Source organism: Phaeoacremonium minimum, assembly GCF_000392275.1.
Source record: "Phaeoacremonium minimum UCRPA7 unplaced genomic scaffold PA7_03_scaffold_490, whole genome shotgun sequence".
NCBI lineage: Eukaryota > Fungi > Ascomycota > Sordariomycetes > Togniniales > Togniniaceae > Phaeoacremonium > Phaeoacremonium minimum.
In genome coordinates, this window is record NW_006921392.1 from 14,974 (window position 1) to 28,941 (window position 13,968).

The 13,968-nt window shown below is 50.7% G+C and overlaps 2 protein-coding genes across 2 annotated transcripts; one reads left to right on the forward strand and one right to left on the reverse strand.

The window, feature by feature from the left end:
• Window positions 1–20: 20 nt before the first annotated feature.
• UCRPA7_6683 (hypothetical protein) lies at window positions 21–1,177 on the reverse strand (the record flags this gene model as incomplete). The annotated part of the gene is made up of 2 exons (XM_007919221.1): window positions 21–685; window positions 760–1,177. The coding sequence occupies 2 exons, from the start codon at window positions 1,175–1,177 to the stop codon at window positions 21–23; spliced, it is 1,083 nt and encodes a 360-aa protein (XP_007917412.1).
• A 4,241-nt stretch (window positions 1,178–5,418) lies between these two features.
• On the forward strand, window positions 5,419–13,713 carry UCRPA7_6684 (putative ubiquitin carboxyl-terminal hydrolase protein; the record flags this gene model as incomplete). Its single annotated transcript, XM_007919219.1, has 10 exons — window positions 5,419–6,030; window positions 6,619–9,132; window positions 9,196–9,544; window positions 9,599–9,753; window positions 10,222–10,343; window positions 10,497–10,606; window positions 10,661–10,830; window positions 10,984–13,438; window positions 13,500–13,556; window positions 13,625–13,713. The coding sequence occupies 10 exons, from the start codon at window positions 5,419–5,421 to the stop codon at window positions 13,711–13,713; spliced, it is 6,633 nt and encodes a 2,210-aa protein (XP_007917410.1).
• Window positions 13,714–13,968: the final 255 nt, after the last annotated feature.

Below are 13,968 nucleotides of genomic sequence, written 5' to 3' on the forward strand. Positions count from 1 at the left end.
ATGGTCGGGTATTGAGGCGACTACAACTCTTCATCGATTTCCATGGCATCACTCTCACCAGCCTGTGCTGTTAACTGCAGGTACAGATCCAGAGACTCACGCAACGCAGGGTTCATAGAGTTTTGCAGTGCGAGCGTTTCAGTCGAGGTATGCTGCATGGTAGAGCTGCCGAAACCGGTGGTAGTCTCAGATGCGGAGTTGGACTGGGGGATGTTCGGGCCGGAACCGCCAAATCCAGCATGTTGATTGTGAGGGTCATTGATTGTCGGGGGAGAGGTAGAGGCTTGGGTATTCGTTGCAATCTGCGGTTGATCTGCGTCCTGATAAAAGCCTTCGTATCTGGGGTTAGCTTGATCTAGATCCACTGTGTACGTAGTCATAGTCGAGTCAATACCGTCAGAGGAGAATGACTGAGGTGTTGCACTTGCGAATCGTGAAGTCTGCAATCCCTTTGATCGTTTCTCCTTGACAGGTGCGTCGTCAGGAACAAACTCCAGCTCATCGTGGGGGTCCTGGTAGAAGCCCACGAACCGTCCCGATTTGACTGGCTGAGAATCCATAGAATTATCAACCTGCTGACGTTTAGGACGAGGAGCCTCATCAACTGGCGCCGCTTCGGGATCTGCGAATCGAGAAGTTCCGAGACCGCGCGAGTAGGCCGTAGTGCTGGCGTTGCTTTTCTGAGCTATTGTGATGTTAGTCTTGCTGATTGAAAGCCACAGAAAAGCTGAATCGGTTGAAGTATATCCTCTTTCTTACCATTCATCGACCTAGCCGTGCCATAGTTATTGCTACCCTCGGATCCAGTAGAGAGCTGGCCAAACGTCACACTTTGGTTGAGACTGCCACTGCTGAAATTGTCAGGATGGGAGGCATTGCGAGCACTGGGGTTTCGCTGGTTGATCCTGGCACGAGTAGCAGGCGAATTCACGTATCCGCCAGCACGGCCTCTGGTCGCAACGTTTCCGCCTCGACCACGAGTGCCACTTCGATAAGCAGTATCCTGATGGCCTGCCCGTGGGGTGGTAGCTGAGAGCTGCGTGCGAATATTGGCGGCGCGAGCACGACGCGATCCGGACCCTCGTCCAGATCCACGGGGGGCATCAGCGCGAGTCGAGAATGAGCGTTGCAGCTCCCTCGCGGCCGCCAGCTTGTCTGCATCGCCAAAATTGGACATGATGAAGGCGTATGGAAGAACGGCGTTGATTATGGAGGGAGGAAACGGTGCGCGGAGTAGGGCTGTTGCGGCAGTGGAAGGAGCTTAGGGGTAAACCTCGCACTGGGACCTTGGGAGAGTAGAGCTCGGGGAGTCGAGAGAAGACGGGGGAAAGACGTGCGAGTGTTACTTTCGGAGAATGATCTGAGAAGGGAAAGACATCTGTCCCTTTAGACGGCGCCTGGTTATGTCGGTGAAACCTCAAAGGTGACTGATTCTCTGAAATACAGAAGCAGGGCGTTCCGTAATATCGGTGGAAAGAGAAAGAGCCCGAGGACGAGACTCGGAGGAGATCCAAAACAAAAACAAGAAGGTACAAGAAAGAAAAGGAAATGGGTTGGGGAACGGGCCGTGTCCAGGGTTGATGATGTCGTTACTGAAGGAAGGGTCGATCCAGGAGCGGATGGTTAAGAGAGGCAAGGAGACCATGCCTGTCCAACATCTCAAGCTATTTGTGACAAACGATCATGCACCCATATGATGGTGATTTGATAATCTTCAGCCTAGAAGTAGACTATGATTGTGAACTTGGAATATGTACAGACTAGAACCAAGGGGTCTCAAGCTGAAGAGTGTATGCTTTGTCGCCTTTGTATACGTTTGAATTTCGACCCTCTCCTAGCCCCATGCGCAGCCTTAAGCTCGGATTTTCCCTGCTCACTGATTCCAGGACCCTAAGATGATATATCATATCAACGGCAGTCTCTCAGGCTGAAGGTATGAGTTCCCAAGCTTCTGCTTGTCAGCCGGATATAAGCCCGGTCTGAGTATGATGACACTTACCACTCGCTCATAAAAAGTCTCTTCGTGGATCTGGACTTTCGTTGATTGTAAGATTTTCCTGTTGATGGATAATCTGCGACCAGGCGCTGACCAGCAGAGTCATGCTTTCTTCTGTCGTTTGGTACCAACTGTGGTTTGTACGCTGTTGATCTTTGTCTCTCGAAATTCGGCATTTCGCGCTTCCTGTAACCACTGAACCTCAATTGGAGAGACATGATTGCGAACAAAGTCGATTAGTGGTTTCGACTGAGGCGCCCCTTCGCGCAAAGCAATACTCGAGACTCGCGGAATACCGAGACACGAACTGAGTCGGTCCTCGCAGGCTTTTGAGAAGCCAACTAACCTGGTTGGCGCATCGTGATGCCGGGTGTCAGAGGCCACAGCTACCATCTGCGGTAAATGGTTATGGAGAGTTGATGGCTGCCCTGAGCGGGCGATGAAGACGATAGAATATGAAGGGGGTTGGGCTTTATCGTCAGCTTCCTTGCCTTGGCCTTGCTCCTCTAAAGTGTGCTCCTGAGAAGACCGTTTCTCCAAAGCCCTTGTGATGCGTGCCAAGCCGATATCTACGAAGGCAGCTACTTCGGGAGCTGGTGGTATCGGCTGCTCGGCTTGATCTCCCTCCCCCAGCTTCCTTTTCTTGGGCCGGCTACGCTTGCCCTTGGATGGAGCTTGGTGGAGTTTTCGATGCTGACCTAAAGGAGCAAGCAGACTGACGAGCAAAATTAGCACTGTGCGAGGTTCCAAGAAGAGAAGATGATTCAACATACTTGCAGAGGAGTTCCAAGATTGCGTCTTGGTCTTCTTGAGAAATGGATGGCCTGGACTTCTATTAGACTTCATTGCACTTTAAGGTTTCATTCATGCGATGACACTGACCACTGCACCGCCGAATAAGGAGTGTCTAACTGATGGACAATCTTCTTCTTCTCCATTGTGTAAGGTATGCCAGGATATTTACTCCTTTCGATGCACCAGAGATCTTGGGTTGAAGTGTTGTCGATTGCTAGTGTTGGTAGAATGAAAATTTGGATCTAGAAGTCAACGCATATCAAGCTACCGTTGCTAGGTACCTAGATAGATCTTCCAGTACCTAGGTAGTCTGGTTGGAACTTGCTTCACCAAGCCGTGCAAGTGACTCGTACTATATTCTTACGAGCACTGTCTTTCCAAAACCGGGAGCGCTTTGAGTTCCAGTACGAGAATTCCGATTAGCAGTGGAAGCGTGCAACAGTTTGGTAAGGTACGGTACGGTATGTATTGTACACTTTTGGGGATGTACCTACCTAGGTAGGTAGAGAACGGGCGGGAAACACTGGGTAAGGTCTTGGCGGGGCCGTGAGCCTGGAGCCTGGGTCCCGGTCGAACGCTGATCCGCTAGAGGACGAGCTTAGGCGCGGTGATTAGCGTTCCATGGCGCCGTACGGTGCCTGGTTCATCATGACGTCTCGGCTGGGACAGCGTTTCATTGACATGCTACAGAATGACAGTGGTGACAATATGGGAGCTAGAGCTAGAGAAGGACTCTTAACCAGGTTTGATTGTCCACAGAGTAGCCACTGACCAGAGAGTTTGTGTGGTTTGAGAACCTCATGCACAAGGCTGAGTGATAGGCTTGCCTGATCTGCCTGCAAGATCTATTGTCCGTTACGATGTCTTTCTATTGCATTTCTGTTTTATCTGTAAAGGACATGACCGACCTAATCTGCGCAACTCTTTTGCTCTACACAGATCATGGTAGTCGTGAAACTCAGAGCAGCGTCGCGGGGAGTTTGGTACCCTGTCCATAGACTGACGCGGGGGGTTGCCGTATGGGGATGGAGCTGGCGGCCTACTGTGGACTAACAGGACGTCAAGAGGACTCAATTAATTTTTGGCTGTTCTTACGCAGTGGTCAACGTAGCTAGCCCGCCCCATTAGATAGAGCGCGTGCTGGACGCGTCGGGCGTTGCGGGGTTGATTCAGGGCGCTGCTAATCAGTGCCTGTCAATTGAATTGACCCCAACTCGACTCAGTGGAGCGAGCCAACAGTTCGAAAACCCCCGGTTCTAGGGTTTTTGTTCTCGTCCTGGGCGCATGACACAGCATTTCAAAATCTCTCCAGCTAGCAACCCTATCAATAGACACCTAAGAATCGAGCGGCTTACTTGATGGATGTTCTAACAAAGAAACGTTTGTTTGGTTTAGAATTCGATGACTCTTGGTTGGCCAAGCCCCTCCCACTCAATTCTGTGGCAACCCGACGAATCAATTGTAGACGAGCCCTGTGTAGGAAACGAGGGACATCTCAGTGTAAAGTACCCAGGTACCTACAAAGATACATCCTGAGATGACTACCTAGGTAGTTGCCTTCTTTGCAGCCTTCTTTTCTCAACAGCATCTGCTGAAGACCGGGAAAGTCTAAAGAGATGAATGGTGTGTGTGTGTGTGTGTGTGTGTGGTAGACAAAGCGGCTCTAAGTGGCCAATATCGTTCATATCTTCGCCGACCGTATCTTATTCTCTAGCAAACATTGAACCCGTGCCTCGTGTCTTCTAGCATCGACCTCCGGTCCACAGACAAACACCATATCAGCAATACATACGATTGGGTTCCGTCTCAGAGCAAAGTAAAGACACAGGAGACCAGTTTGCGATCTAGGGGCATAGGTAGTCAGTCATTGTTGGTTGACAGCTGAAACGGTAAGTGAGGTCAGAACATCTTAGTAATTCGACTCACACCCCTCCCCCTCCCCACCGCGTCATTGTCCCACCCCCACCATGAAGACCTACCTACCTTAGGCAGGCTTCTGCCGCCCGCCCGCCGAGAAACACAAGCTTGCAGTATCTACTATCTACACAAAGCTTCCTTTGAGCTTCCGACACTCCCCTCTTCGATCTTCTCATTCTCTCTCTCTCTCTCTTTGATGCAGGCGGTCAAGGCCACTTTGCACACACGCCAGCAGAAGATTCCCTTTTGAATCCACCTCTGTTTTCCACAGTTTGGCGGATTCTCTTGTGGCACTCGCTAGAGCCTGTATCTGACCTATCTCACCTGCCTGCAACAACAACCTTACCTTGGAGCCCCACCAACCAACGGGTACCTCACTTGACATCGCCAGTACTCACCTACCTACCGCACTGTCTCGTCTTTGAATTTCTGGACCGTGGCTTTCAGCCTTGTGACAAGACCACCAAACCCCACCCTTCCACATCGAGGCACTCTCCATACGCACCATTATTCTTCCCTTCTACCTATCTGCCTCGCACTGTTTTCTCCCCCCGTCTTCTCCTCTGGGTTTTGTCTTTAGTCTCCTCCCACTCCTCCACACATGCTAAACCTTGGGAGATCAAGACAGAGCTGCCGCCGAGCTGTCTCGTGCGTAGCTGCCTCGTCTCTGGGCCTCCAGGCATCCCGCAATACCCACCCGCACCAGCCAGATGGACCAAGCTTCGAGATCCCCCGCCGAGTCGAGAGAACGTGCTGTCTCCTCTGAGCCTTGCTCAACCCGACCCAACCCTTTCGATGATCGCGAACTCTCCTCCATCAAGCGCCGTCGCACCTCTCTCAGCGGAACTTCTGGCGGTGCCTCTGCCTCTGCCTCTGCCTCCCGCAGCCGCTCCGTCGAAACCGTCCACTCCACCCAAGACTCCCAGACCGATTCGAGACCGGGGCCACAGGAAGACGCCGTCATGATCATCGACTCGGATTCCTCTGCCCCGCATACTCCTGAGCACCAACAGGCAGACCCATCCGAACCCCCCTCCGAACCCAAGTCAAGTAAAGTTACCATAAACCTCCGCAATGCACACCAGACCCTAGAGACAATACCATCCTCGCCTGTCTCGCCCACGGGTACCGCTGCAGAGTCCCGCGACCCTCAAGAAGACATTGTGAAGGCCAGTGTGGAGGATTCGGAAGCAGACATGCAGCCAACGGATCAGCCCCCGGTCGCTTCCGCTACAAGTGGCTCGGATCACGGCAGCCCTGCCGTAGAGATAATCGATATCGAGCCTGACGAAGATGAAGGACTCGGTGTGGATGACCCACGGGTAACCTTACTGCACGGACTACAGGGAAGCATGCTGTCAGATCCGACTGCCGACTTTCCTTATCGAGACAATTTGGAGCATCTGCCGGACTCGGTCTCGAAATTGGAGTCGTTCATCACAACCCGTCAGTTGGCCCGTACTTTCCTAGATATTTTGCTACCATTCCGGATGGCAATGATGCTTACAGTTATTAGACGATGAGGTAGCTTCTCGACTCCGGCAATATATTGAGAACTACTTGATTTGGGCTCGGAGCAGTGATTATTTCACCATGTACAGTTCATATCAGCAGTTTCGAGGGATCTGGGGAACTCTTCCCGGGCTGATATGGACCTCGGCATGTCGAAAGTATGCACACTGACAAACCCTCGTAAAGGAATATACTAACATTCATATAGGGTGTCGACTAACCGTCATCCACACCTTCCGGAGCTCATTGCCGACCTTCATTGCTCATTCGCGAAGCTGACTGCTTGGTTCGTGGAAGTCGACCTTAAGACTCTTCGACAATCTTCGTCGACTCAAGACACTCGCCTTCCAGACCTGGCGTCCCCGGCCTATATCAACTGCCTTGCACTCCTTACCCAGAGAGATGAGATGCAGCTGCAAGCCGAGTACTTGCAAGACCCAGATTGGGATGACCCGACAGCTGCCCTGACCAGCTTCAACACATTTCATCAGGCCCACGGCGGAACATTTCTGCATCTGCTCCGGCTTACACAGGCGCTGGCAGCTATCATCCCACGATTTCCTAAGCTCGTTGACGGCTTTGGTGGCATCGCTCTTCTTGTGTCTAACTTCCTAGGGGAAAGCTATCGCAAAGCCCAGCTGTCCTCAAATTTTGGCTCCGCTGCTGAGCAGGTGAAAATGAAATCCTCTTTTGGACCTCAATTCTACCAGATACTTTCGACCACTCTATCGACGTGTATAGAGAAATATGTCAACCACCTGACGTCTGACAGTACCTTGAAGCAGATCAACGGTCTAACGGAGATCATGCGATATACCTTACAAGGCGAGCATGCTATGGTGACGGACGCATTGGCTGATCATCGACAACGGAATGCGGCCATCTCTCCTCAGTCCACCGCAGAGGTCATGGCCTATGAATGGCGCTTCAACACATTCACCAAGCTCATCATGTCCAGCCAGATGCAATTAAGAGTTATGGCTGTTACTCAGATGTGTTTAGACCTTGTCAATCTCTGGAAGAAGTATAACGAGAATATGCACGAGCCGCAAAATCGTGCTGTGCTTATTTACTTCTCTGATTTCCTACAGAAATCAGGACTGGTTACCTACATCCTGGGCCCAACCTGCCACCCAGAAATTACCATTGAGAGCGGCAACATTATCGGCTTCCTCCTCGTGACCCAGACCTACACGCATGAGCTCACGGATCTCATGTGGCAGACAGTAACCTCTAGCCAGGATCCTAGAGTAGCCGATGCCCTGGTGCGCATGACGACTCGCGTAACAAACTTGTGGACATACGACAACATGGTCTATCTGTGCAGCAAGATTCAGTCTCTGCCCATTGAGGCTTTCAGTCCGACTCTACGAGATCTTTGTGACGCTATCTTCAAACAATTGCTGGAGAAGGCTTTCGAACGATCCGTCAGCGACAACTTCCCCTACTTCCTATGCGCACGTCTCATCAAGGAGTCTTCTGCATTTGGAACGCCATCGGCCCCGATAGCCCATGTCGACATACAACATTTTGCAATGACAAGATTCGGCGACATGCTAAAGCAGCATCCACCTACCCCGGAAGCCAGGAAGGAGCTCTATCGCTCCTGCATACAAGACCTTGCAGACAAAGTGCCGTATACCCTGGGAAGCCTATGGGTAATCGCAGTGCTGAGCCGCCCATTTCTTGCCAGAGAGCTTCAGATGCTAACGGCGGACTACGGCTTGACAAAATTGCTCGTTGATGAAATGGAGCATGCCATCGCTTCGGGGAAGGAGGCCGGCTTTCCATGCGTAATCAGCGGCCAGGTCAACACGCCACGACGGGATCTATGGTCAGGCATCATACTTCAACATCCGGGTACGATTACGGAAGATCTCGGACCTCGACTATGGGACATGCTTGTTGGCCCAAGCGCCGGCTGCCAGGAAGATCGATTTGCAGCTTGGCATGTTCTCAACGCGTCTCTTAGGAGGAGTCGACTCAATCCTTTCCTGCAAATGTGTTCGGTGGACTATCTCCCGAGTCTCCCACCTGACTGCTTCTGTCCGGGCGCTCTCGAGTTTGTCCTGGAGGGCATATTGCCGCCTCTCAATGAGCCTCATAACATTCTTCTCGACGACGAGGATAGTCCTGTGCGATCGGGGATTGAACAACTATGGCGCTTAATCTTGACTGCACCCGAAAACACAATTGAACAGCGAGCTATTCAAGCCCTTGTCCGGGACGTCTACGTGGAGAGCAGGTCGATCCAGTCGCTGCCTCATCACAGAGCGCGCAAAGTGCATCTAGCGTTGGTCACTCGCTGTTTGAATCAGCTATCCGCCGCTGCAAGGAAGTTGAAGGCTTTTAGTGACGGCACAACAAGCGGTGATGATGAGCCCATGGTTATTGTTGCGACAGATGTGCAAGTTCAGGAACAAGAGCTTCTCTTTGTTCGATCTCTTGCGGTGATCCGGGAGTTTCTCAAGCTTCATCGAGTCAAAGCTCAATTCGCAAGTCCTGACATGAGATCACTGATCTTGCCAGCATCAAATGATGTAGAGGGAGAGTCGGCGGAGCTTAAGTATCAATCATTTGACGGCGATAAACAGACTGACGTTAGGCCTCTCGCTATAGGCATACGAAACACAGCCGGTTCTCTACTAGCCAGTCTGCGTGACGCCACAGGATTTGACAACTACCGTATCTACTACAAAGGCCAACCGTTTGTGCCGATGGAGCGAGACATCTGCAAGTCTTTGGAGGATCTCCAGATTCACAATGGTCTGATACTGGTCAAGCGAGAATCCGACGAGGTCCCATCCCCGGCTCGGATGCGGCCTGGCTCCTCGCCCGTTGAGATTGAAATTCTGGCTCATTTCGAAGAATTGTGGGACTGCCTGAGCATGGAGGAGAAGTTGGCGAATGAGGTGTGTGAATGTCGCTCAGTGGTTTGATCGATAGCCTTGACGTGTTGCTGACATCTGCATTAGATCTACCAATTTCTAGTCAAGTTACCTTTGGATGAAGGCATTCTCCTAGCATTTCAGACGGAGCCGACAGCTCACAAGGACGTGTTCCCGGTCGGCCAGCCGTTCAAGTCTCTTTATGCGATACATGCGCTACAGGAATACCTTCTGTCTCAATTTCATCAGGCAAGATCGGAAGTAGATGAGAGCAGTCAAGTCACCATTACTACTTACTCTGATGCTCTACGCCGTGCCTTATCTTTAACAGTTGCTGCGATCTCTGATCATGAGGTAATTGGGCGAGGATGTAGTGCAGATCTGCAAGTCTTCCTGAGTGTCAAGCTTGTGGAGACACTTGTGAAAGTCTTGACAGGTACGCCACTACTCTTGTTCCCAGCTCTTACCGAGTCACACTGACGCTTTTCAGATCCATTCCGGCCTGAAAGTCTCTCGAACTATCTGGACAAGCCTCTCCTTGACCGCTTGTTTGAGATTCTTGCATCTTCATTAACATCGAAGTCCATCGAAAGCTCTACGAAGCTCGCCAACTGTACATTTCAGGCCATCCTCGAGTCATGCTTGGTGAGTAGAGAGGCGTGGGATGAATTCTGTCGACATCCCAGTGTTGGTGAGGTTATACAGCAAATCTTGCTTGATGATCCTCGAGCAGTTGTCCGAAAGCATACGCTAAAACTACTGGGGGAGAAGATTGCTTTCTTTGATAGGTAATGAAACCACGAGGACACACGAAGTCGATGTTGTTGCTAAACTCAGGTTTTGCAGTTCTTCATTAGTTCGATCGGAAGATTTCCAAGAATTCCTCTGGCCGATCGTGTTTGGCCTGATTCCTGCAGCTCTTGACCAGCCCAAGACTTGCGAAGAAACCTTCAGCCTCGTCCTAACGACGTACAAGTCTTTGAGAAGGACAGAATCTCCGGTTCTTGATCTTCCAGATGTGGTTCAACGCTGCAGTGGCTGGCTATTGAAATACGTCACTTATGAGGTATGGGGTTCTATCTCTTGACTGAGACATCGAGCGCTAACCCTCAGGATTCGAAGGATATCACACAGCCAGATATGGTTGATGTTGCAGCCTTCGGGCTGGTCCGACTGTTCCATTGCATCGTTTGCTCAGATGAGTATCCAGTCGAGTCTGAAATCTACCCTGCGAGGTAAAACCCGCTTCCGAAACTTCTTCTGTGTGTTGCCTGGCATACTGACAAGACCAGGGACTTTGTCAGGAAGCTCTTTTGGCGGCACCTGTTCCCCCGGTTCTCTAGCCGAATGGAAGCATTGCCGAAAGTCATCCTAAACAATCACACTAGGACCATGTTGATTGAGATTATCTTTGCCCTCGTAGAGCAAGATCGATCGCAGATGAAGTGGCTCCTAAATGACCTCAATAAGTTGGTGCCATTCGACGATCGTGAAGACGGTATGTGCACCGATGATTTCCTCGGGAATGACATGACGCTAAAATCGTTGATAGACGAACCTTACATTTACGAATTGCCTCAACAGTTCGAGAGGTCCAAAGCTATTCGATCCTCTTGTGGCTACGTTGGATTACGAAATCTGTCGAACACATGTTATCTTAACTCGCTCTTTACTCAACTGTTCATGAACACCGGTTTTCGTCGTTTTATGCTTAATGCTGAAGTCAGAGATCCGCAATACGGCCAGACTCTATTATTTTACACCCAAAACTTGTTTGGGTTTCTCCAAGGGAGCATTCGGCGCTTCGTTGATCCGACTAATTGTGTCAGTAGTATCAAGACTTACGACGATACCGCTATCGACATCCATAATCAGATGGATGTCGACGAGTTCTACAACCTTCTATTTGATCGTTGGGAAGGTCAATTGCTCTCCGCAGAGGCAAAGCGTCAGTTCCGATCATTCTACGGCGGACAGCTCGTGCAGCAAGTGAAGTCGAAAGAGTGTGAGCATATCTCGGAAAGACTGGAGCCGTTCTCAGCCATTCAATGCGATATCAAGGGGAAGAACACACTGCAAGACAGTTTGCAGGCCTATGTGGATGGCGAGATCATGGAAGGAGACAATAAGTACAAATGCTCCACCTGCGACCGACATGTCGATGCTGTAAAGAGGGCGTGTCTCAAGGACATACCAGACAACTTGATCTTCCATCTCAAGCGCTTCGACTTCAATTTGCGGACACTCCAACGAAGCAAGATTAATGACTACTTCGCATTTCCTAACCGCATCGATATGCGCCCATATACCATCGAACATCTGAGCAACTCGACCGAGGATCTGCCGAGCGACATTTTTGAGCTCGTCGGCGTGCTTGTTCATTCCGGAACGGCAGAGTCAGGACATTACTACTCATACATTCGGGAGCGCCCAACAGCAAACAAGAGTGAGACATGGGTCGAGTTCAACGACGACATCGTCACATCCTGGGATCCTGCTCAGATGGAAAATTCTTGCTTTGGTGGACCCGACTACCGACCTCCTTTCGACGCCAATGGCATTGTTTACGAGAAGAACTACAGCGCATATATGCTCTTCTATCAGCGTTCTTCATCACTTCAGAAAGAACAGGATGAACTGCTCGACTCCAAACTACCGAGCCCGCTTCACGTCGATATGCCCGAGCCGCTTGCCGAGACCATTTTAGCAGAGAATGCGTCCCTTCTCCGCAGACATTGCATCTATGATCCAGCGCACATCAGATTTGTAGACCTAGCCGTGGAACAAGCACGAGCCCTTGAGAAGGGGATTTGCTCTCTTGACCACGTGATGGAAGACATGGCGATCGAGATGGCTCTTAGCCACCTTGACCAAGTCGCATCTCGCACGAAGGATGTGCCTGACTTCCGAAAGCTCTGGTCTCGGATCCAAGAAATGTGCCAGGATTGCAGCAAATGCTGTCAGGCAGTCTATGAGTACTTTCGCGATCGCCACGAGGTGTTGAAGATGCTTGTGCAACGAAACCCGGAGCCATTCGTTCGCCTTGAGAGCGGCTACTTGCTCATTCGAGCTCTAGAAGGTATCAAAGAAGACTATCCTGATACATATTGCATTCCAGCGAATATAAGGGACGAAATGGAGTGCAATGGCGAGGACAACCTCGATGTTGTTCATCATGTCGCACTAATGTTCAGGAGCTTGTGGGATAGCTTCCATCAGGCCTTGCGGTCATGGCATGAAACATTCGGCTTGATGCTAGCCTTTGTCAAGTTAGGCCGCGCTGAGATGTCTGCATTTTTGGAACAGGACTACCTTCGAAAACTTCTCTACATCATCATGGCCGATACCCAGATGGAGCTACCACCTCAATACTCGCGTATGCTAGTCGCTGTCTCGCGTAGGATGGCAACCCGTCCTCCGTCCTACGAGAACATCATTGCGCTCATTGACACACTTCTCACCAACATGACTATTGAATATAGCGACCAGGGCGAGCTGCTCTTGCCTGAAGATTGCGATACGCGCATTGAATGGATGTTACTTGAGGAACAAGAGCCTTTGTATCTCACGAAGCCAGAACATATGGCTCTGCTCCGAGTCTGGGGTAGAGATCAGGCTAATATATTCGTGGACAAGCTGATCTCCATCAATCAGAACCATCCAGCCACAGACTCAATCATCACATATCTCTTGAAACGCAGCCGCCCGGCCGATTATAAGATCTATCTGACCTTGCGACTGAGTATCACTAGTCAAATTACAACGCATATCATTGCGCCATACCTGCGGGTGGCTGTGGTCTATTGTCGTGTCAGTCACAAACCAGACAACATCCACAATCTTATCCAATACGTCGCGGAGCAGTGTAAGACACTGCAAAATGGCGAAGGCAGAGCCTTCTTTGAATTCCACCGCGACGTATTCGATGGTGAGCGTCAAAACTCGGACGAGACGCTTCAGCAGGTCATCTTGCAAGGCCTCGGCAACATCTCAGCTTGGGCACCTGGTCTTCTTGGCTTCTATGACCCTATCGTTAGTGGCGAGGTTGAGAACTTTCTGCATGAAAAGGTCTTCAAGTTCGGCCGATCACCGGCATTTTCTGACGACCAAGGCGGTCAAGAGAGGTCAGCGGCCACGGACAACTGTGCCCGAAATCTCGGCGTGGAGTGTCTTTTGTATTTGAAGGAGAACTTTGTCAGACGAAACGCACCGGTGGCTAATCACCTGGTCGCCGCATTGCAACGTGTTGTGACACAATGCCAGAAGTATTACAACCTCGAAGACAATAGCGCGGATGAGCTTGATGAGGAGTTTGTCAGGCTGAGCCAAAGTAAGTAACGGGAAATATCCCAGAGTGACTTACCCTTTTGGTGGCTAACATTCAATGATAGGTGTCCTGCCAGCACTTCACAGGTTGACCGTGGAAGAGCTCGAGGAAGACGCCTCCGGTATGTTTTACAGCGATTCCTCCAGCGTCACGTCAAGCATCACGGCTTGCTGACTTTAAGCCGGCAAGACTGGGAGAACTCCTCTGCCGCGTCAGACCAGATGGACAGCATAGGCGACCTGCAGACTACGGGCGATCTAAACGATGTCGATATTTGATAGCACTCCCACCTCACCGGAGATGCTTTTACTGGATCCCAACGAAAGCCCCAGCAGAGGTGGACATATGAGTCTTGTTATATTTCTTTGTCCGATTACTACACCAAGAAGTCACTGCTCGCCGCAGAGAAGTGACATGTTTTGCTACGAAACCAACGCGAGCCTACGAGATATGAAAGGCTGGTACAGATACAGGATCTGGCTAGTGTGCATAATGACCAAGGGCGTTTCTTCTCTTTCTGGAGTCAGGATCTT